This window comes from Bos taurus, chromosome 11, assembly GCF_002263795.3.
Source record: "Bos taurus isolate L1 Dominette 01449 registration number 42190680 breed Hereford chromosome 11, ARS-UCD2.0, whole genome shotgun sequence".
NCBI classification, from domain to species: Eukaryota; Metazoa; Chordata; class Mammalia; order Artiodactyla; family Bovidae; genus Bos; species Bos taurus.
In genome coordinates this window covers 64,817,247-64,842,082 of record NC_037338.1, presented here as the reverse complement: position 1 = coordinate 64,842,082, position 24,836 = coordinate 64,817,247, and the positions used below count along the sequence as shown (strand labels likewise).

General features: G+C 41.8%; 1 protein-coding gene across 6 annotated transcripts in view; it reads right to left on the bottom strand.

Moving 5' to 3' along the window:
- The window catches only part of MEIS1 (Meis homeobox 1), a 188,059-nt gene that overhangs the window by 154,591 nt on the left and 8,632 nt on the right, over positions 1–24,836 (bottom strand). For all 6 annotated transcript variants that reach the window (XR_009496298.1, XR_009496297.1, XR_009496299.1 and 3 more), the window contains 1 exon segment: positions 2,710–2,821. Coding sequence is in view for 2 of the 6 variants with exons in the window: in XM_005212878.5 (XP_005212935.1) it covers positions 2,710–2,821 (112 nt within the window). In the remaining 4 variants the exon portion in view is untranslated.

Here is a 24,836-nt window from a genome sequence, read left to right as displayed (position 1 = left end):
TCCCGTCTGTGGGGGAAACACCTCTCCAGATATGTTCTTGACAGATTGAGTTATTTCTGTCTATTGGGTATGTATAAAGACATATTTATGGACTTATAAATCTTTTGAAGAGGGCTGTTATTTACCCAGTTGACTAAAATGGACTCAAACTGTGTAAATAACTATTTAGGACATGCACTACGGGCCAAATGCTGGCACGGCTTACACATCCATGCCTGCCAGAAAAGGCAGACAGGAGAACACGGGAAAGCCACGGTGCACAGCTAATCCAAAGGCTGCACAAAGATCCAGCTCCACAGGTCTCAAGGATGAAAAAAAAAAAGAGCCGAGAAGGGTCGTGGTTGGCATGGAAATGCACAGAAGTTGTTGAAGCAACACTTCCAGGCATCATTCTGCATTTAGCAGGGAATAAATCGCACTGCCCAGGAGAGCCTATGGGGAGGGGTAGGGGGCACAGAAGGTGTGACTCCTACCACCTCTGTGGTCCAGCTGGTGGGGGGAGTCCTGGGGGTGGGGGGTGTGATCAGCACCAAAAGCCTTCCCATGATGACCGTGGAAATAAGTGACTTTACTTCTTTGCTAGAAAGAGGGCATGATGAGAAGAGTCTTAAAAAAATAATCAGGAAACTGAAATTTGAGGTCTGGCACTGCACCATAGCTTCAGCAAACTGCCCAGCTCATCCAACCTCCTGTTCCTCATCTGTCAAATGGGCTAGACCTGTTTTATCTACCGCCCAGGATTACATGACTGTTTTCCACAGGTTCCATTCGAATGAGACAATTTATGTGAAAATGCATTAAAAGGAAAAACAAGCTAGTGGTTTTTATATGAAAAAACAGAAAGAGAAACGATGTGAATGGAAAACTCCAGTAACGTGAAGGGTATATGGCTTACAATCACATTCATTATTAAACTGGCCTTTGGAGAACACTCATTGAAGGAGAAATGAACCTGAGAAATTCCTGATTCCTTGTTCTGATGTGTCAAAGGGGAAGACTGGGATGGGGCACTTCCCTCTGAAAATCTTTGTATCTGAGGATGTTTCTGTTTTAAATTCAAATACATGGTAGCAGTTTACATCCTTCAAAGTAGCAGCTAAACTAGGGGCCTGCTGGGTGATGTATTCTTTTTAAAATAGCAAGACATGAAAAAAAGAAAAAGAAACAAACAAACGAAACACTAGGCTATGACCCCATGTAGCAACTTTGGAGCACAGCAGAAAGAATTGAGATTCCATTTACACCTTTCGAAAATTCATGGTGCAAGCTGAATTCTGAAAGTAGGGCTTTCTATGGAAATGTTGACCTCACCTTAACTACAGCACTGTGAACAGTGACACCATAATATATACATACCCACACTTGAAAGGAAAGAGGCCCTGTGGATTTATGCTGCATATAATTCTGCAGTAAAAGGCAGAGGTCAGAGGTTACCTGTTTCTGTCTCAGCTCTGAACAAGTTTACTATTCCAGGCTCCATTTTTACTAGACTTAGAGCTGTGATGATGTCAGCAACTTCTCTCTGAACAATAAAATATCTCAAATGCTTACAATTCTACGTGTAGAAGTTATTCCCAGTCCAAATAGCATACATGTACCCGCCTCCCAAGAAAGGACTTTCCTGTTTCTGTTATTCCCTTCTCTAGGGGAATCTTCTTGACCCAGGACTCCTGAATGGGAGGCGGATGCTTTACCATCTGAGCCACCAGAGAAAGTTCGCATTGTCAAACTAATCGTGTTCAATTCATTGCAGACATTGCAGTTCTAATTGCATAGCCCGGTTTGGTTAGAAAACAAAATTCTTTTGTTGGGTAACAACACTCCAGTGAAACATGATCATAAAAGCTGATTTTAAAAGTATGTACCTACTGTGGGCTCAGAGTCAACCTCAATAAAGCCGTCTTTTTATATTCAGGGAGAGAATACTCTTTTAAACTTTGGTTGCATGAATTGAACACAAAATCCCCTGCGGTAGGTCTCATCAAAAGCAGTACAAGACATTTAAATCCTCGTTCACCTTATTGCTGAAGCTGAACTTTATGTTTAAACTTTATCTCCCACCAGTGACAGTCAGACATGCACATCCACGGGCACCCAAGTACACACAGGTATGTGCACTCCAAGAACCACAGTGACGAAATTGATCTGGTTGCTTTCCATCTCATCCTAATTCCCTCTAGTCTGACTTTGCCATGAAGTCAAGCACTGAAGAGATCCAAATAAGTAAATCTGGAAAAATGGCTTCAACCCAGTGAAGAGAAAAGCCCAACATGGTTCCTGAAAGGCCCACTGCCTCCTAAGCATCTTAAGACATCATTCAATTGGAATCCTAGAGGATGTTTCTTCACGATCTCTCGAAAAGCCTCTAATGGAAAGTAATAATAAACTTTTGTTTATTTCTATAGCAGGGTATTCGTGGCATGCTATTTTCACACATTCAAACGTCTAATCAGCTTCTTTCATCGGAATTCACTGACCCTGTTTTGTAAAGGTGGCCAGGTGACAAGCAGCTAGGTAGCTTGAATGGCAGAGAAAGAAGAAGGGGATCGGGGTGGAGGTGGGGGATAAGATAAGATGAGCCAGTTCTCATATTATACAGGGTTTACATTCTAGGAAAAATTGTATAAAGAGTCATTCACTAGACATTTCTAATTTTTCAACCCTGGGAAATGACACAAGTAGCAAGAGAATCAAGAACAGCTCTCCTACCTTGCTCACTGCTGTTATCCCCACTGTGTGACGTATGGCCCCCGCTGGAAGGGCCTGGGGTTCCTCCTGAGCGGGTAGATGCCGTGTCATCATGATCTCTGTTCCAAGAGGGCTGTGGGGGCACAAAGCAGACATCTGAATAGAGTGGTCTGTTGACGGTGGAGGGCTGGGATGGACAACTCCACCATCTTCCCCATCCCCCTTCACCAATGGTGCCAGCTCAGAGCTCCACTGGCGCATCTAAAATTTGCCAACCTCTGCTTCGAAGCTAAAATAATATCTACCGATAGTTAAGCGTAAGTAACTGCATGCTTTATTTCTAAGGAAAGCAAGATCATTCCAGGCAAAGAAGGGGAGGAGGAAACATTGTTCTTCCTGCTGACTATATTTTTAACATCCACCAACCCCCTGGCACAACAGTCTGCTACTCTAAAAATGCAAAATGAGAGTGGTGGTCTGCAGCACTGCGCTGAGCAGAGGCTTCTGATTCATCCTAGAAGACAAACATGGCAGAGCTTTTAAGACCTCACAATTAGGCCAGGGTCCATAATAGCTAGTATGTGTCAGCTGTTTGCCGGATGGTACATGGCAAATGGACCAGGCACAGGGACAAAAAGAAATGAGAATAACAATAGGTTCACATGGACTGTGTACACTCAGCCCCATGCCGAGCCTTCTTGTACTATTGAGGGGAAAACAGATGTTGCTTCTTATCACTGGGTGCATTTGAAAGTAGCATTAAGATAGGAAAAAAACTGGCTATAAATTAAATTCTTGGGGAAAGCAATCATGGTGACTCTTCTCCCAAATCTCCCTTTATCACCCAGAAAAGATTTTAATTAGCTTTCAGTGCTAGCTTTCAAAAAAACAGCCTTATGAGTCACCGGTCATCCTGCATAGTAGGAATGATGCAAAGTAGAAAGCAGATTCTTGGCTAGGAAGGGATATTTGTCTTCAAGATGATCAGCAGGAACAGCATGATGATCTTGTATGTAAAATATGTCTACATCGTTTCGGTCACTGAATGTCATGGTTCATGACTGTGTAGTAGTAAAGTTACTGACCCTCCCAACACTTTAAATATACCTAGCAAAACCAAAGGGCTCCTTGCTTATTTCTCAAAAAGTAATTCCATATTCCAGATGAAATGAGAAGAACTGAGCAAGTCAAAATGTTTCAGACACCCAGGGAGAGAAAAGTAAAGATTCCCATCTAAGAGGCATGATATACCAGAGTTGAAGGAAGAGGTTCACTGTTCCTGAAAGGGATGCTTGCCTGCCACCTACTCGATCATCCTGGCCAGAAGATTATGGCAGCCCCAAAAATGAAATAAAGTCACAGAAAGATATGTGCCTACTTGTATGTTTGATTCAACCATGTATGCATATCCTAAAAAACAGTGCTAATTGATCTGCCGATTCTGTGATTGAAAGATATGTGAACTGTGAAAGAAACGCTTCTGACAAACACGCATTCTGTAGCATGCCAGAAGAATGCTGTAAGACGTAATCTGGAACACATGCTCAGAATGCAAACAGTTAATGCATAAATTTTCAGTTTGTACAACTGCAGCTCTAAAAGGGGGACTTGTTTATTCAGAGCGCTGCAGAAAGAATGGTACAGCACCCAGGGGACAGACAATGCCAGGCACAAAACCCCGGTGTCTCAACATGTAAAAGGATGTTTTTCTATGTGCTACAAATCCCACTTGAAAATATAATTAGAAGGAGAAAATGGCAAACTATTGCATTAACTGTAATTGAACAAAAGACCAGCAAGGCATGTGGGAGGCTGCAGGAACCCGTGGGAGTTTCAGGATGCATGAGATCCTGCGAGTGACATCTCCTGGGCACTCTCATTTTATTTATGTTGTCCCTCACTACTATTGTGGACTGGTGATCTGACTTGTAATTAATAGAAAAGCTAGTGATAACAAGCTGAAATACAGAGCAACAGACTAACCTCATCAGAAGCATGTTTGTTAATCTGATTAAGACTGGGACTCCAGAAAGGTGACTTCAAACCAAAGAATGATTCCGTGTTACACAGGAAACTGTCCTCCTCTATGCTACAACAGACCTGATATATTCACTATCTTTTAATGAGCTCCACTGATTTATTCAACTCTGCTCTGCTCCCTCCCCCACTTTTCTACTGTGCAGGATGTAGATTAATTCAATGCTTAATTGTTTAGTAAATTCAATTTTCCACATTCTATTCTGCATAGCTTTAGCTAAGGTTCTTAAATCTTCAGCAGTGAGCCCTGAGCCCAGTGTTTGTGATCTGTGCCTACCTTTTTTCATCACCATTTTTCTTCATCCACCACTTAATTCACCATGAAAAGATTTTCCTTGCTGGAAATTCTGATTCCGCTATGATCTGTGAGGCATTCCGATTCATTGCATTTTCATTGTGTTGGGTCTTAGATGCCGGGCTCCTCTTTTCTCACAGCTATCGCCACATTATACAGGCATTCATGCAAGAAATGTTGGATTCCACTTCAGTTTATCCAAATTTTGTGCAACCTATATGTTTAAATTTGTGTGCTCGCCAAAGGTAGGAGCCAATCTTTCCACCTAATATCATTCTTCTCACAGCCTTGCTCTTCTGGAAAGGCCTGAGAAACCTGAATGCACTTCTCTGCAAGGAAATCTAACTTCTGTGGTCCTCCCTTCAATTAGCATTTGGGGTATTAGCATTTCAAGAACGGGGTAGTCATACAAAACTAAGCATTAGGAGAAATCCACAAGGTTACCAAAACAGAACAAGAATTATGCTTAGTTCAGTTCATTAAGCGTGATTAAAGTCTAAGTATCAGAAATAGCTCATGAAGTCTTCCAGTACAAATATGCAAGACGGATCTAATCAGAAAGAACTTCCCCCAAATCCACCTGCCAGAGAAGCTCAGTTACAATAACATATTTCCGTGACTATATGCAGTTACACCAAACAACATCATTATTATTTTTAAAATAAAATATGTGCATTTGATTATGTCCATATATCTGTGAAGCTGTGAGTTGCTTGGGGCCACTTGTAAAGTAAGGCTGACAGAATAAAATCAATGATGCATTGCATTAGATGTATAGTGAACCTTAGTCATCGTTCTAAATTAAGTCCCAAAGAGCCTTTTTCTTCAAGGTACATAATTTCAGAGTAAGCAATGTCTATGTTCTCATTTATTAAAAATCCATTAAGACAAACGGTCCTAACCTAAAGTCCATGGACCTCCTGCATAAGACTTCAGCTGGGGGTGTTATATTAACAATAATTGTATTATGTACATACTTGGATTTTTCCCTCCTGGGGATAGTGTCCATAACTTTTCACCAGATTCTCAAAGGAGTATGTGATTCTATAAAAGTTTGAGAACAAATTTATCTCAATGTTCACAGGGCTAGATAGAAAAACCAGGGTTGGAAAGACACTGAACATCACAAAGTCTAAATTCTAATGGACACTGAGGGTCAATAGTCCTCCAGACATAATTTCATGTGTCACAAATGGAGGCAGCTAGCTAGGGGCCTCCCTCCATCAGAAAGTTCTTCTTGTTGTCCAGTCACTCAGTCATGTCCAACTCTTTGTGACCCCATGGAATGCAGCACACCAGGCTTCCCAGTCCTTCACCATCTCCTGGAGTTTGCTCAAACTCCTATCCATTGAGTCGATGATGCCGTCCAACCATCTCATCCTCTGTCAGATGGCATCATCAATGTATAAACGTATCACATAATATGGAAATCAGTTTAATTCCCTTTAATTCCCATGCCTGGTTTGTCTAGTTCTGGGGCCCCCAGAAGACAGCCATTTTCAATATGTGAAGCAAGTCTGTGATTCTTCCCATTTTTTCTCTCTTCAACAGCTTGAACATTCCCATTCCTTCCACCACTTCTCAAGAATGTTTGAAAGAAGGTTTTTCAAGTGATAATAAGCTAAACATCATCAAGTGGTATTTTTTATTGATAAGGCAACTGTACTGGTATCTGGTAATAAAATAGAAGCAACAGCCTCCTTAACTACAGGCTCCTCCAGGCCAGGGATGGGGTCAGAATCTTCTCCATCTTGTTCTTTCCTGTTCTCAGCACAGTGTATCGCGCACGCTCAGGTCTCAGTACTTAGAGAACACAAACATACAGTCCAGCACTTCAGAACTAAACTGAGTCATTTCACTAGTGTCTGTTCCACTGACTCTCCAACAGACAAACTACAGCTTTCCAGCCTATCCTTTCTCCTGAATAAAGCCATCCAGTGGTAGCTTTTTAACCTTCTTCTTCCCTTCATGAATGCTTTTTCCATTTACACCTTAATTTTGGATATCCTTCAGGGAGGTTCTTGTATCACTCTCCATGTTTTCCTTAGATAGTTCCTTTCATGACTGTGATGTGAGGTGTCATCCCTACGCTATGAACTCTGTGTCTCTGGATCTCTTCTTTGGGCTTTAGACTTGTATGCCCAGTTCCCTGTGAAATGATCTCCATACAAAGGACTTAACAAGTCCAAAGTTAAACTCTTCATCTCCCCACCAAACCTCTGACTCAGTCTTCTTTATTCTTGACCCTGCTGTTGCTGCTGCTGCTGCTAAGTAGCTTCAGTCATGTCCGACTCTGTGCGACCCCAGAGACGGCAGCCCACCAGGCTCCTCAGTCCATGGGAGTTTCCAGGCAAGAGTACTGGAGTGGGGGTGCCATTGCCTTCTCCAATGCATGATAGTAAAAAGTTAAAGTGAAGTTGCTCAGTCATGTCCGACTCTTAGTTACCCCATGTACTGTACCCCTCCAGGCTCCTCCGTCCATGGGAGTTTCCAGGCAAGAGTACCGGAGTGGGGTGCCATCGCCTTCTCCGATTCTCGACCCTAGTGGATGTTTATATAACCCCATCCATCTGTGCTATAAAACCATCCATGAGAACCACGCATGACACCCTTCTCTCTCTAGTTCTCTCTCACCAACTTCTTCACAGATCAGATCAGATCAGATCAGTCGCTCAGTCGTGTCTAACTCTTTGCAACCCCATGAATCGCAGCACGCCAGGCCTCCCTGTCCATCACCAACTCCCGGAGTTCACTCAGACTCACGTCCATCGAGTCAGTGATGCCATCCAGCCATCTCATCCTCTGTCGTCCCCTTCTCCTCCTGCCCCCAATCCCTCCCAGCATCAGAGTCTTTTCCAATGAGTCAACTCTTCGCATGAGGTGGCCAAAGTACTGGAGTTTCAGCTTCAGCATCATTCCTTCCAAAGAAATCCCAGGGCTGATCTCCTTCAGAATGGACTGGTTGGATCTCCTTGCAGTCCAAAGGACTCTCAAGAGTCTTCTTCAACACCACAGTTCAAAAGCATCAATTCTTTGGTGCTCAGCCTTCTTCACAGTCCAACTCTCACATCCATACATGACCACTGGAGAAACCATAGCCTTGACTAGATGAACCTTTGTTGGCAAAGTAATGTCTCTGCTTTTGAATATGCTGTCTAGGTTGGTCATAACTTTCCTTCCAAGGAGTAAGCGTCTGTTAATTTCATGGCTGCAGTCACCATCTGCAGTGATTTTGGAGCCCAGAAAAATAAAGTCTGACACTGTTTCCACTGTTTCCCCATCTATTTCCCATGAAGTGATGGGACCGGATGCCATGATCTTCGTTTTCTGAATGTTGAGCTTTAAGCCAACTTTTTCACTCTCCACTTTCACTGTCATCAAGAGGATTTTTAGTTGCTCTTCACTTTCTGCCATAAAGGTGGTGTCATCTGCATATGTGCATAACTTCTTCACATCAGTTATCAAGTCTTATCCATTTCTCTCATATTTCACCTTAGTGATTACTGTTCTTGTTAAGGCCTTCCCAGCATTAAAGAATTCAAGTCAAATTACTCCCTAGTTTTAAAAGAGTTCAATTTTTTGATAGGAACCAGTGCCCATTTTGTTCCCTATTGAATCCTTCATACCAAGCACAGTGCCTGATACTGGCTGGCATTCAGGAAATGTTTATTAATGAATAACCAGTCCCCTACTGCCTATAGAATACATTTTGGGGTCCTTAGCCTCATATACAAAATCCTTCATAGTCTACCCCGTGGGGATCATTCTTCTCCTTGATCCTTGTGCTCCAGCCTGTGATTTCTTTTTTTTTCTTTCAATATTTATTTTATTTATTTATTTGGCTGCACCAGGTCTTAGTTGCATCATGGGGGATCTTTTTTTTCCAGTTGCAGCATGTGGGATCTAGTTCCCTGATCAGGGATTGAATGCAGGCCCCTGCATTGGGAGCGTGGAGTCTTAGCCACTGGACCACCAGAGAAGTCCCCTTCAGCAAGTGATTTCCGACAGATACATTCATCTTGTCCTTCTGGGCCCATCCTCATCCTTCTCCGTTGCCTGGAATGCCCTACTTTGCTGTACCTGGCCCCTGATTACCTCCTACTTACTAAGTCACAACTGAGATATTACCTTCCCCAGAAAGCCTTCCCTGATACACACACACACACACACACACACATACTTCCCCCAGGATGAATGAGGCTCCCCTCACTGAGCACTTAGAACCCCTCACACACATGTCTATTATTTCACTCTTGTATAGTTCCATGATGATCTGTTGAGTCTGTCTACAATTCTACACCATAAATGTTCTGAAGTCCTGGATTATATCTTCATTCTAATGCCCTCTATCCCAGGAGAATGTCTGTACCACATTAGACACAAATATGTTTTTCAATGAATAAACAAATCACTTAAGTGATGTACAGAGGATCTCTGTTGTCACCTAATACTGTGATCTCCAACATCAGACATTATAAAGCATTGAAAAAAGACTTGCACAATTTAAAGACACCACCCTCTATTCACACAAACCACTATAAAAATATAATACTCAGTTGCAAGATAACACAGGCAAAAGAAAGTAAACCTGCAGCCAGACGTATCCTAGACCACTTACACTGTCTGAAGACAAGTCACAACCTCCCTAACTCTTGATGTCCTAATCCATAAATGAGGATTAAAAAAATACTTCTCTGCAGACACAGCAAGCATCAATTTCCAAGCATGCAGCAAGTACCCAATAGGTGGCACCTACAATAGCTTTTAATGTGACAGTAATAAAGTAACAACACTAATGAAGCAATGTAGGTTGACCCAGTCAATCCTAAAATATCTACATACAGGTGTACTCAGTTTATAGACCTTCTGGAAAGAACGGTTAACCTGAGCTGGCTTCATGTACAGCTCAGTATGCCTTGGGCTATCTCCCAGCTGGTGTGTGCTCAGGGAATGCAAACTGATCTTATTTTCACCTTCAAATAACATGATTTTACAGGTGGTTTGCTCCTCCCCACCCCATCAAGTTTCATTTGATACCTAATATTTATAAATCACTTTACAGTCTACAAAGCACTTTGACTTTTTTTGCACTTGGTTTTTCATCACATCAGTATGATGCCAGAATCATTTTTTTTTCCAGACCAAAACAGTGAGGTTTTTTTTTCTTCAAAACCTCTACACTACCAGTCCCACTGGGGGGAAAAAAAAGTGGATAAATGAGAGCCTCATGATCTTGTCTCTGAAGAGGTCAGCTAGCAGCTAGGTAGAAATTGATGAAATGATCACAGTATTCAAAATTTGAAGTTCAGTCCACACCTATCAACAGGCTGCTTTCTCTTTGGGGAAGTACATTTACTTTTTCAAACCACCAGGGTCTCTTTAGTAAGTGATCTCTAGTGACCTGAAAGAGCTGGCTTGCTTCCCAAACTGAACAACTCAGTCCCTCCAGACCAGGGGAGTCCCAGTCCACATGGGGGATGCACCAATGTGTGTATACACACACTCGCTCTCCCTCATCTGTACATATGTGTACACACATACCTGCACCAGTCCATGAGGCAGAGCCAACGGGCTCACCAAATACCACCATCCCACACTGCTGGCCTAACCATATCTGATGTGTCCCCCTTCACTAGACTTCCCTGGTAGCTCAGACAGTAAAGAATCTGCCCACAATGTGGGAGACCTGGGTTTGATCCCTGGGTTGGGAAGATTCCCCTGGAGAAGGAAATGGAAACCCACTCCAGTACTCTTGCCTGGAGAATCCCCATGGAAAGAAGAGTCTGGCGGGCTACAGTCCATGGGGTTGCAAAGAGTTAGACTCAGCTGAGTGGCTAAGCACACACACCACTAGACTTCTCACCTCTGTCTAAACAGTGTCTCTTAGTATCTTTAAAGGCACACAACTTCAGCAGATATGATTCTTCATGTGTTTCTCAGTCAATGGTGCCATCTGAGGAAGAGGCACCAGAAAGACCCATATGCAGAGTGATAAGGACAAACTGTGAAGGTAGCCCATGAAAAGGACATGTGTTACCTGCATAGACGTGCAGCTGAGAAGCTGGGGATCTCAGACTTTTAATTTATGAGTATCTAAAGTCTGCTATGCTGAGACCCCTCTTTGAAGATCTTGGTGGATCCCACTGGCAAATGTGCTCAGTAACCTAAACAAACCAGATAAGGTCTCTAACACACTCAGCCACCAGATCACACCTTCAGTTTATTAGAACCCAAGGGAAAGCCTGTGCCTCTCAAAACCTACCACACGGCTGCAAATTCAGTTAATTCCAAGAAAATGTAAAATTATTTATATGGATTTCCAAAAAAATCCCTGGAAATCATTAAGCAAAATTCATTTAAGCATGACAGGTTGGAGCAGGATGTTTTGTTTTAAGACAGTAAAACTGCCCCCTTCCCTTTCAAGCTTTCAGATGTTTTTAAACACCAGAAGCTCACAGATTAAGACCGCAGCCTGAACACATGCTGTGGACCAGGGCCACATTAAGATGAGCTCAGGGAATGGTCCAGAGGCAGAACCTTTTCTAAGTCCACCTTCTGTTCTGCGGAAGGGTGATCAATCTGGGGGGTGACTGTCGTGCTGGTCGGAGTCTGGGGCAGTCACTGGTGGTGGCCCCCATGCCTCCCCGGGGGAGGCGGACTTTCTTTTAAAGGTTATCTTCCTCACACACTTCTCCTCCTTTTTCTCATTTCCTTCCCTGTCCCCACACCCACAGCCTGCCAGTGGCCAAGTCTGCAGGCCGCCAGGGTTCTCGTTGGGCCCTCTTTTAATGCTGCGATAAAATGTGCTTATTACTCCCACTTAATAGAGGCCTGAGGGTAATTTTGGTGACTCAGGGCAGATGGTAAATTAGTGGTGAGACAATGGGATTCAGCAGCTCCTTTCAGGGTCTGTGGCTCACCCCAAGACACCACACTTCCTCTTCTCACAGGGCAGCCCCACCGTATTTGCTATTGTGGACTTTTCATCTAAAAATGCATCTTGACAACCAGCCAATTATCCCTTAGTTATGGTCTTCATGACACTGGTGTTGGCCGGTATCCTGACTCACAGAATATGTGTGTCTAACTGAGCATCGAATAGAGTTCTAAAATCTTTACAACATAGTAACTCTGATGTATTGCTTTAAATACATATACATATATATGCATATGCATTTATACACACACACACACATCTGATTGTGTGATAGCAGGAGTGGGGCGTTTGTAAAGGCAGAGATGGCATCTGTTAAATTGAGCTCTATATTTCCCAGTTCTCACGTCCCACAAATAAAACCTACAAAAATGATAATTTTTCAAACATTGAATCCTCTATCTCTGTGTAATGAGGCATGTAGAGAGGAGGAGAAGAATTTTTGTGCTTTTTTGCCTTTGGTGAAAATTCTCCAAGGAGTAATTTCATCTTTAAATGAAAAGTTTTGTATCAGGTGATTGTCTGAGCTCTAGGAATCACTGAAGCCTCAGGTTCAGTTGTGAGGAGACACACAAGTGCACATTCTTGTAGACACAGCCCCATACACCCATCACATGCTCAAGGAGTAAGGCAATAGAATGTGGAAAGAACTAATTTTAGTGTTTTTAATTACATTGTCATAGAATCTAAAGCAGCTAGGCAGTCAAGTACATCTTTTAAGTCTCCTAGTCCTTCAATATTTTGCCTGCTCTCCTGCAAATCCCCATGCCTTCTTCTCCCAATAGTCAAGGCAGAGATGAGCCTAGAAAACAGGCTCAGCACAATGGGTCACTCCCGAATACTCCTCAAAATCTTACTTTCCCACAGTCTGATATCTTTCAGGTCACAACTCTTATACGCTCGGGTCATTACTAATCTGTAGAGTTGAATTAATTCATCCAGGAAATGATACATGAATTGACAATGCAAAGGAAAATGACTACGAATATAAAACACCACCCAAAATATCCCAAATGCTTTCCTGCTGATATCCACATGGCACTGATACATTTTGCACAATTTTTCAACATTGAGAATCAATGCCAGCACTATCCCCCAGCGACTCCACTGTGGTCTGAGAAGAGAATATAGATTTCTACCTGGGGTAGGGACATTCGGACCATTTACAAGGAAACAGAGTAATTACAACCAAAGGGAAACAGCTAGCAAGAGGTAAAAACAGTTTTACCCAAATCTCAAAAGTGGAAAGCAGATGAGTAACCTAGAAATGATTCAAGCACACTTAATGTTCAAATTCTATTAAGCAGTTTGTTGTGGAGAACAAAGGAGAATATAGAGCCTCATTACACTAAGAATCTTAGTGTGTGTGTGTGTGTGTGTGTGTGTGTGTGTGTGCGTGTAGTAGCTCTGTCATGTCTACTGTAACATGTTATCATCTATAGATGATAACTTTACAACTCCATGGGCTGTAGCCCGCCAGGCTCTTCTGTCCTTGAAATTCCCCAGGCAAGAATACTGGAGTGGGTGGGATCTTCCCGACCCAGGGATTGAACCTGGTCTGCCATATGGCAGGCAAATTCCTTACCATCTGAGCCACTAGGGAAGCCCTTAGTAAAAGTATGTAGTAAAAGAAGAATCTTAGTCAAAGTATATAATCTGTGTTTTGTAACTTTTCTTTTTCCTATGCTATGTATTATGGCGGGCATACTACTAATAAAAATAAACTCCTATTTTAATGCTTGACTTTATAAGCGTCTACACCTGAAATTGTACCTGTGAACTATAATTCAGAGTTGTGTTTTTTTAAAAAACCCTCCAATCCAGCTGCCACCACTATTTCCAAATTTCCAATATTTCCAAATATTTGTAACTAAATAATTCAAATCTTACTCTTTATCTATCTGCTCAGATTTTTCTGCTGAAAGTTAGATGAGTTTCTATCATTGCTATTTAGGAGTGGCAGAAGAATCTGTAAATTACATGCCAGCATACCTGGTGTTATAAAGTCCCTTTCATAAGATTGCTTGCTTTCCAATGTTTCATTTTACATTTGTAACTCAGTAGTCAGTCCACCTCATTCTACAAACACATTAAGATAAAATAAACTCAAAAGTGTCTTATATATAACAACCTCAAACCACAAATTTTCTAGGCAACTCTAGCAAAAAGAACATCCAGATAAGGCCAAAAACATTGTATCCCGAGTACAAGTAGATATTGAGATCTTGTAAGCAACTGGACCTCAGCCAGGAAGCATGTGCATTCAGAAATGTGGGGGAAAAGTACAAGATATGCACATAACTGTTATTTGAAGTTGAACTTGAAAACAAAACTGTAGTGATTCATTGTCTTATCTCAGCCACATATCTGAGTGGCCAGTCTTCTTTCCCATTATGATGAAATCAGAATAATAGCCACCCCTCCTAATAGGAATTAAGACAGTATTTCGCTTAAACTCTATAATTATATGATGGCCTACAAAATAAACAGCTACCCAATCTTCTCTTCTCAAATCAGATTCATGTTGTCGAAGGTTGGGCCAAATACGAGTAAGAAGATAAAATATTATGGAAGGCACTGCTTAGGGTTTACTGTTTTAAATGTTTTACATACAATGCTATTTAATTCTTACAGAAGCTCAATATAGTGGGTTCTTTATCGCCGTGTTACAGGTGATAAAACTGAGGCTCCTGGAGGTGAAATAACTTGCCCCCTCACAGACAGCCTGCACTGTGTATATACTCTATTGAGACACTGCCAACCGGAAAGATTGTGTAACTCAAAATTACCAACAACACTTTTCATCACTGGGGTGGATTCCCAGGTGGTTCAATGGTAAAGATTCTACCTGCCGATGCAGGAGACACGGGTTTGATGCCTGGGTCAGGAAGACTCCCTGGAGAAGGAAATGGCAACCCACTCCAGTATTCCTGCCTGGGAAACCCCATAAATAGAGGAGCCTGGTGGGCTACAGTTTCACGCAGTTGCAAAGAGTCAGACTCGACTGAGCGACTGAGCACGCATAGATCCTTCATCACTCTCAAGTGTTTCTGAAATATTCTCTCTTCTACTTCTAATCTCTCAAACCAGAAACTTTTTTTCTCACATCACAGTTTTGATGTGAGAAGGAAATAAGAATTCAGCCAATATGCAGTCTTGTTTTATTCTACTACCTTATAGCATTATGCTTTGGATAAAAGAATCATGGAAATTGACATTTGCCACTGATTTCCACTAACAATTAGCAACAGGGTATTTTCTAACTTTCCTGTTTTGTTTTGTTTTTTTAAGAAGCCCTGCCAGTTTTAATATTTTCAATCAAATCTTATTTTCCAAGTATCATCATTCCTTAGGGATATATGAATTTTCAAGCCCTCTCACAGTGTGAAATTTGGAGGTAGGGAGTAGATTATTCCCTTTTCTTCATTATTTATCTCAGTAAAATCATTAGAGCAGCCTTTCTCAAAGCATCTTGAAATTTAATTTGCATTTCTGGTTCCTAGTTTGGCCAAGTTCTCTGTAGTTCAAGGCGTTTAACAGAGAGATCAACGAAAGCAACTGAATTCCAGAAGCAGGAGACTGAGCTGTATCATCGGTTCACTTTTTAAGGAAATCCAATTAATCAGAATACCATTCTTCCCCGATACCCAGGGCTATTAGTCTTGAGGCTATTCATATTATTTTAATAGTTATAGAGTATTTGGAGTATTAGAAGTTTACTACAACTGAAGAAAAGCCCCATAATTGATTTGTTAATGTTTTATTCTTCTCTTTTTTTCTACTGGCATGTTCTTTACATGCACTCAATAAATATTAAACACTCAAACAACTCTCTCTCTTAGGTGGCAAGCAAACCTCTAGAATGTCGAAACAGTAGAGTGAGGAACAATGCACCTAATTGAAATGGCAGGGTGATTTGGAAAATAAAATTGAGTTGCTGCAAATCCCAAATTCCAGAATAAAAATGTTTATACTCACTCAAATGCAGATTGTTACTGGCTTTGAATAATTATTAGAATAAAAAATACTTGAACACTAACAATATACTTGATATGCACAGAACAAACACAGTCTACATGTCTCTATTATTTTGTCCAAGGAAGTGCAGGGCACAATGAGCCTGACATTTTCCTTGGTGGTTTTGTTTTGAACACAGTTTATAAAGTGCCTGAATATGGTGAAACAATAGGCCAAGCCACCAAATGTACAACCAGTGTTAAAAATGTCATGGACATGATTCTTCAGAAAATTCTAAACCCATTAAGTAAGGAACAGGAAGCAAGCTAATAGAAATGAAATGGTTAAATGATTCTGCTACTCAGTATCTTATTTTCCTCCCCAAACATATTAATTTAGAACACAGATCAATTCAAATTGTAAAATTCCAGATTCTCTGGAATTTTCTGGTGGAAGCTGGAGCCACGGAAATGATGACAATTAAAATGAAAGTGGAAAAATGCATTTATTTGCACCTGGAATTATGCAATGCTAACACATAATGACTCTAAAAGACATGATATTTATCTGTACAATGAGGGTTAATCTTTTCTACTCAGGGCTATGCCAATCTTGGCAGAGATGCCAGCCATATCTTAAAAAGATAAATTCCATATGCTTTGTAGAGTTATAGCATATTTCCCATAAATAATGTATACAACAGACTGTAAATAAATAATACATTTATCCGAACTGTTCAAGAATAAAGGGCAGGGTGGTTACTCATGAGACGGACTCTCTTATGAATGAACAATTTCAAATAAAAGTAATGTCCAATGGTGAGTTATCACAAAGTTCTTACACTAAAATATTCTTAAGTGGAGAGCAGGGAAGGGGTATTCAAATAACCCCAGATCAGGTGGGAACTTTCAAATAAATGTTCCAACTAAATGCAAAATGCCCAATTTAATTTTATTGCTTAAATTTCTATTGTGATTGTTGCATCGTAGCTAATAGCATTTTACCTGTTTTCTGCAATTCTTAATTCTCTCTGTACACTACTGGTTTTTGTTTTTGTTTTGTTTTGTTTTTTTGATCAATGAAATAACTAGATTTAAAATGTCAAGTATGAGTTTTTGTCCCATGAAACACATAGAATCTTTTCATTGTATGAATAATTTTAACTACAGTCCATAGAAAGGAAGGTTACTACGGAACAAAAATTTAAAAAGAACCCATGTGCAGTAGTTAGTCTGCTAGGGCTTTACATAGTAAAATTGTTAGTCTCCATCTCTGAAGTATCTCCCTTTTGAAGCCCTGGAGACACATAAACTATTTCGACTTCTTGTAAATAGTGGAAGTAGGCTTTTAGATCTTCAGACATTGTACACCATTTAGTATGAAATTAAGTTTTCAGATCACTAAGGAATAGTCTCTGAATTACAGAAAACACTATAGGTCACAGTTAATTATAGCTTGTCTATCAAATTAAGTTAACATTTGAGAACACATCCAAATAGTTATGGAGCCATTAAGAGGAGGGTTATTGTCAAAGAAATTCTTATTCATTCAACTTCTTATATTTTCAAAAGAAGAGAGATAAGCCTTTTTACAAGTTGGGATGGGATAAGGAAACTCTGGGTTTACATCAAATTGCTCTCTTCATTGTCCTTTTGACGACTATGTCGGTTTCATTACAAACTTCATTTTCCAGAGTTTCATAATAGTCATAAACACACTTGACTTTAAAGAGTTTCTATGGGACATAATGTGAATGCAAATGCAGAATAAAATGCAAATCATGGAGGTCTGGGACCAAATATGGACTATCAGTTAAGAATCCAGTTACTGAAAACAAACATTAAGGCCTTAAGAGGAAGAACACAAAGAGGCTGATATGAATCTTTATATCAAGTATTCACAGCCCTGGGGAAAGCAAACAAGAATAACAGTTTTCAGTTTTTCACCTAATTATAAAGCACAGGGGTTTGGGAATGTTTGATGACTTTGGTTTCTATTCATTCCATTTTAAAGTGAGTAACATTTTTCCTCTTCTCAGGAAAACAAACCCACGTGTGGGTAAGAACCCGTGAAGTACTCAGATAGGGAAACGACACCCAGCACACTAGTTCAAGTTCAAATCTCAGGCATAGGAGGCTTGCCAATCAGCGGGGAGAAAATGATAAGAAAAAGAAAGAGCTATAGCTCTGTCTTGCTAAATAACAATCAACAACCCAGACACTTACAACTAATGAATAATGAACATGTGATCATGTCGTGTTGTAAAGTGTAAGGAAAAATCTAGAGAAATGGGAATTCATCATAACAATTAATTCTAAGCCAGCATATGTTGTCAGGGAATAACTTCTAATATCACTCAAAATGCTAATTATTTACTTACTACTATTTTCTAAATGACTTGGAATCATGTATGTTTAAATCCATTGTAAAATTTAAGACTTGATATTGTGTCAAAATGAAGGAAAAAAAGACTATAAAATGTTGCTTAAACTTGTTAAACTCATAAAAAGTTGCAGTCATTTTAGAAGTATTACTTAGTAAACTTAGAAACAGCATTTCCTTTCTATGGAAAAATACCATTTAAGTTTTTCTTAAAGAAACATAACACTTCATTCAAAGTTCTTTACCTCATCTTTATAAATCCTTTTAATTATAAATGGAGTCATAAAGACTATCAAGGGTAAAAATATATTTTTGAGGATTATAAATAATATAAAATTTATTTTCACAACTTATTTATCCTGCATTAGTTTATACTGTATACAGTGGTGCATCAAAAAGCCAGAACATGGTTATTGCACATCTTAAAGAGAGTTAATGACTTAGTTCTGGTTATAGTTTGTATTTAACTGTATATACTCATGATACCAATAAACAACAGGTGTATAATTCAATAAATGTAGAAATAAGCATTTTTTTCAGTAAAGAATAAACTCTTTATGGTATGTTTTATTCAGTTTTAGAACTTCTGAACCAAGAAGCCCAGAAATATAAAATCATTTAAAAATATTTGCACTCTTATATTTCCCTTTAACAAGAACATATTTCCTAGATTAAGAAATGCTATTTGGAAAAAGAGTGTTCAGAGACAGTATAGCAAAGTGTTACCAATTGCTTTAATTCTGTACACATGAATGCATTAAATTGATTGAAATTGGATTCTAGTGACAAATATTTAAATGAATGTATTCTCACTTATTTCACATAGTATCTTTTATACCATTTATTAAAATGTCAGATTGAAAAGTGTGGGAAATCTAGCAGTTTCCCGATAAAGGTATAGCTCTACTTTCTGGAGAAGCTGTTTAAGACTTCAATGAGCTTTCCCAAATTCCCATAATCCTGAAACCATGGCATATTAAATTAAGGATACAGTGAAGGAGACTTTTTATCTTTTCCACTACACACACACACACACACACTCATCTGCTTGAATTTTTCAAAACTGATCTCATACATGTTAGGTTTATCCACAAATGGGAAAGATTTAGTAAAATATCCAAAACTTTCCTGGATCCCCCAAGTCAAATTCTGAAATAATTATTTAAATTCAAATTGGGAACCTGTATTTTATGTTTTAGACCCTAACCTTTTAACAGGTACCATATCCTGAGGTTTCCTGCCTAGTAAGGACACCAAGCCCTACGTGACTAGAGCAGTATTGTTTCACTACGGATTTTGAAAACTTTTAGGCCTAACATCTGCACAAGTGGCAGAAACACTATGTCAAATGTATTCTATTTTTATTTCTTTATTTGTAAAAGAAGACTTTCCCATAGTTTTGATGTCATTTAAAAATATTAAATTAATTTTTTGCGCTCAGGAGAAATGGCAAAAAATGTCTGTTTCGATTATAACATAAACTCAAGTGCTACTTTGATACAAATACAACAGATATCATAATCCAAAAAAGGCCATGGAAAATGCTACAGTTGCAAACATTTAAGACTGTGTAACAAAAATGACTGAGAATGGTATCAATTTACTATCCTTCAACTATTTCCATGACAGTGGAGTCAAATAATGTTGAATTATAGACCTTTTTACAGGAAGTCTTATTTCGTGTTGGTTTTTTGATCATTCCCCTGCTAGTCCATATAGGAATTTGGCTGTACGCCGACTTTTCTTTAAAAGTTTCTGTATACATACTCAGGTTGTGTTTGATGATTAAATGATCATTTATTAAAACTTAAGCATTTCATGTTGGTTTGACATATTTATGTTTCATGAGAAAATATTGCTATTGCAATGGCAAGCACAGCAATACCAATGTGAAAATACTTCACTTGAATTCATTTGACAGCATTTTCATTTATATGTGTTTTAATACAACTTGTTATGTATTCTTCAGTTTCTCCAACTCCACCTGCGAGGGAAGGTAAGCTAGTTTTATAACATAGGCCCCTTGGTAATACTGTAGTCTATCTGCTTGGCCTTAAAAAAAACCTATATTTCTACTATGGGACCACAAATAGTCTTTGTTTTTAAGAGTACGGAGTTTTACTGCATAATTTTCCGTCCGTCACCCGGCAACAGCTGTGTTTTAAATCTTTCGGACTATGACAAACATTTTAACATTTAAACATACGAGTGTTTGAAAACATAATGATTTAAAATTTGTTTATTTTCAAAGTTGGGCCATTATAGCATGATATTTCAGTTACTTTTTCAAAAGCAAGGCCCTTATTTTAAGGCCTTTTCTCCTTCTTCTTTCTTCTACTAAACTTCCCCATGTTTTCTACTAAAAATCTCTAAGTTAGGACTGATAGCAAGAGTCCCCACAACTATTCTATATATTTCCAAATGATGAACCATGGAGTCACTCTGGTGGGAGAAAAACTGCTATTTGAGTGACCTGTTGCCACAGAGCTAGTTAAATCACTGAACAACAGTTACTGTTATGGGGCTTTACTTTGTACAAAGTAGCATTAGTACCATTGCTTTCTACTAACCATAGAGCTTACACTGGGGACTTCTACTGAGAAAGAGAGAGAGAAACTAGGAAAGGGGAATAACTTTTACAGCATTAACATTTAGACTTTGAGACATTTAAAAATGTAATCGATCTCAACCTATCTGCACTGACTCTGTACCACTCTTTTTTTTTCCTTTCAAATGTTTTTGGCGTGCCCCTAATAAGAATCAATACATCCCTACTCTGACAGTCACACATAAATACACCCAAGGAGCCAATCAGAAAACAATAAAAACACATCTGGTAAACAAGTATCTTTGAAATCAAAGGATACTAAGCAACAAAGGGCCTAAAATGAACATCCCAATTAGCCACTGTAGTGACAAGCAGTCAACACCTTATTATTTAATCATTAAAGAGAATCTTGCCATAATTTCCCTCTGACATATTTCAAGAGGAATTAAGAGTATCCCACATGACTCACAACAACAATCAAAAGTAAAGTCAGATTATTCTAAGACTCCATGGCCTTCAAGGCTTGTGGACTCAGAGGTTCCAGGATTAAGACATTAAGTGAGACCCTAAAAGTACTTACAACTTAAATAAGTTGTGTCCATGTGTTAAGCATTTAGAAACAAACTAATTGACATTTTCCTATCCCTCCATGTTTGTGTCCAGTTTTTCTTAATGGATGAAAACAAAATTGCTTGCATTCCCAGTATTAGTAAATATCCCTTGGCCTCATCTATTTTTTTTTTTTTTTTCTAAAGCAGTGGATCCAATAACATGAAGAACATTAGGCCTCCCCATCCCTTAGCAACACCTCCTCAAGAGAAAGCTTAAATCTCCCTTGGAGGTGTCCCCGTCCCACTTTGCAGGGAAGGGGTGTTTTCCGTCAAGTTCAAGTTCAGTTTTAAGACGGTCATCTCAAACGATGCTTTAGAAACAACGTTCTGGACTCTTCAAATAAAACACTGCCACCTGGGTTCCCCGGCCCCACTGGGAAACCAAAGCGCACTGGCCCAGGGCTGCCCCTGATCCCAGAGGCCCGGAAGCCTGCCGCTCTCCGGCCTGGGCCCTGCAGCCCCAGCGGCGGTCCCCACCCCCCACCCCCGCCTCCCCGCGTCCCCGGGGAGCTCAGCAGTGCTTGGCATTTAACCTGCCTGGCGAGCTTGGCTTTCTGGTTCCATCTCTGGGAGCCACATTACTTCTCCCCAGATGTCAGAGGCAAATCTAGATTAACATGCAACAGGGCGCCCTGCGCAGCCCGCCAGCCCTCGAACAGGAGCTGTTAAATGCAGATTCAGCCGAGGACCCCCCGGAGAACTGCTGTTGAATAAAAATTGTAATCCAAAGGGACCTTTTCTTTGCCTCCCCCTGCTTGTGGAAGAACCCGGGTTGGCCTGAGCACAGACTCAGCTAGTCCTGCTCGCTGCGAGGGGGCCTGGCCACCTCGGTTGGTGGCCTTCGGGGGCCCCAGGGACTCTTGCTTCTCTCTCCTCTCCCTCTCGCTACTGTCCTTGGAGTGGAAAATGCTTAGATTCAAGGAGTGGCGAGAAACAAACAACCCTAGGAAGGAAGGCTTTATTCGACAGCTCGTTCCTGGAGGGCGGCCTAAAGTCCAGCGTCTGGCAGCCAGATTCTTCCCCGCCTAACCCCTCTGGGCGACCCCAATTCCACCCTGGGTCCCCCAAACTCGCGCTCCGCCTCCCCGCGCCCTCCGTCCTTCTCCATCGCCAACCAGGCTCAACCCTGGCCTCGACGCCTCGCACGGTGGCCCCCTCTCTGAGCCCGCTCCCGGGGTCTCAGCCCGGACCTCGCCCCCTGCCAAGGCCGGAAAGGCCGGGTGCCCCTCCCTGCCCCCAGGCCCCGGGCGTCGGGAGCGACTGTGCCGAGCGAGGAGCGAGGCCGTCAGGAGAGGGCGCCCTGGAGGCCTGCGCCCGAGGTAGAGGGCTCTCGGACCTGGGACGTCGGGGTCTGGGAGTGGGAGTCGGGAGAGGGCGTTGAGGGTGGGGTGAGAGCAGGATTACGGCTTCTGGGGGCATCTTAATCTGATGAGAAAAACAAAACAAAGCACCAAACTAAGGACGCCTCAAGGCCAAGTAGATTTCCTCCGATTGAGCCCTCCGGGAAACCGGCTGGTATCCAAGTAGTGGATTTCAAGTCCCCGCGCGGGTGGCAGCCTTCGCGCCCTCCGAGGAGAAAAGTAAAATAAAATAAACCCCACTGCCCACAGGCCCTAGAGACAGAGGGGCTAATGAGCAAACAACGCCCCGCGCTCGCACCACACCTGAAGCATCCAGGCCCGCAGCACACCCGCCACTGGGGCTCAAACTGGCTGGGCCGCATTCGCAGACAGGTGTCGAGGCAGTTTTTTCCGGGCCCGGCCCCTGGGGACGGGCGAGCCGGCTCCAATTTGGAGTACTGGCGCCCATGAGGCGGCCCTAGTACCTCTTCCCTCCGTCCCCACCTCCCAGGACAGGGGACTCCACCCCGCGACTGAGACACAGTCCCGCGTGCGCCCCACGCTCTGCGCGCCCGTCTCCAAAGGGAGCCCAGGCACTCTTGCTCCTGGCTTCTTGGAAACGGACAATTCCAAAGCACAAACTTGGGGTTTGCTGCCCTGGGCCCAAGTGAGACCTCGGTGAGCCCGAGAGGGTCCCGCGAGCGCGCCCACGCGCACAGGCCCACCGAGCCACGAGCTTAGCCAGAGCTGCGAAGCCCCCAGTCTTAAGCGGCCGGGAGGGAGGCACGCTGCTCATTTTATAGTTGGGGGAGGAGAATGAAGTACCAGCTTTTACCCCTGACCACTGCCCACCACCAACCCGCATGTCTCAAATAAAGGTAACTAACAAAAGTTTACCTAAGGAGTAGAGGGAGAACTCAATTTTGTTTTACCAATTTTGTACCCCCTAAAACACCCCTAACTCTGGTCCTTTATCTTTGATTTTAATAAAATAATGATTCGTTGAGGAAAATGGGGTATAAATCTTCATTTTGGAGGCAATTAAAGTGTTGATTTCATTCATGCCCCTAAGCGATTCTTGTAATTTGCTCAAATAGCTTTATGTACCCAGCACTCCGGAGCTTTTAGAATCCCATTTTCTAGTTAGGCTTGTTGGATTACAATTTTTATTCAACAGCAGCTACCCGAGGGTTCCTCAGCGGAATCTGCATTTAACAGCTCCGGGGAGAGGGCTGGCAGCCTGAACCAGGAGGGAGGCCGAGCGGCCGGCGGGGTGGGAACCGGGGGCCGCTTGCTGGTTTCCCACCTCGGCGGGGCCGCGCTAGGATCGCGCAGGCTGCCTGTTCCCGGCACTCGTCTACACTGCCGAAAGTTTGTAACTCGCCAATTAGAAAAGACCCGGCGCGTTGACGCTTTTAAAGCTCAGCTTTGCCTACCCTCCACTTCTTTTGGGAAAAAGGAGGAATTCCGCCTCTGCCGAGGGGGTCACCCAGAGAAATCCAGGTTGGGGATTGAAGGGAGTGATACGGAGAGAAGGAAACTTGAATATGACACCAAGACGAGTAGTCGAGCACTTCGGCAAGGACTCTGCAAGACAGTCGCTGGCCAACCGTGATCATGGCAGAGCTTGCAAAGAAAACTCTGTATGACTGGCTGTCCTTTGGCTTAACAAAGGCAGGCTGCTCTCTCTCACAAGACAGGACTCACGTGCCAAGTCAGAAAGAGAAACAACTCAGGGCCTTCACTTATAGCTGGACAGGCGCAGGAGGCCCGCCACCCAGATCTCTAGACGCCCTGCCATAATTCGCAACCGAAAGCTGTCCTGAACCCTGTTTCATCTCATCCACTCCTCACGTTTTCACTTTCAGTGCATTTTCTCAACTCCTTTGGGCCGACACAGAGACAGGAGTGAGGGAGAGAGGGACTAGGAACAAACATTGGTGTTGGGGTGAAAGAAATCTGCCCCCAGCCCCAGCAACTCCAAATAAAAGTCGTCCCCACTTAGCAACGCAGCGGAAGAAGGGCCTGGAGGGAGGACGAGAGA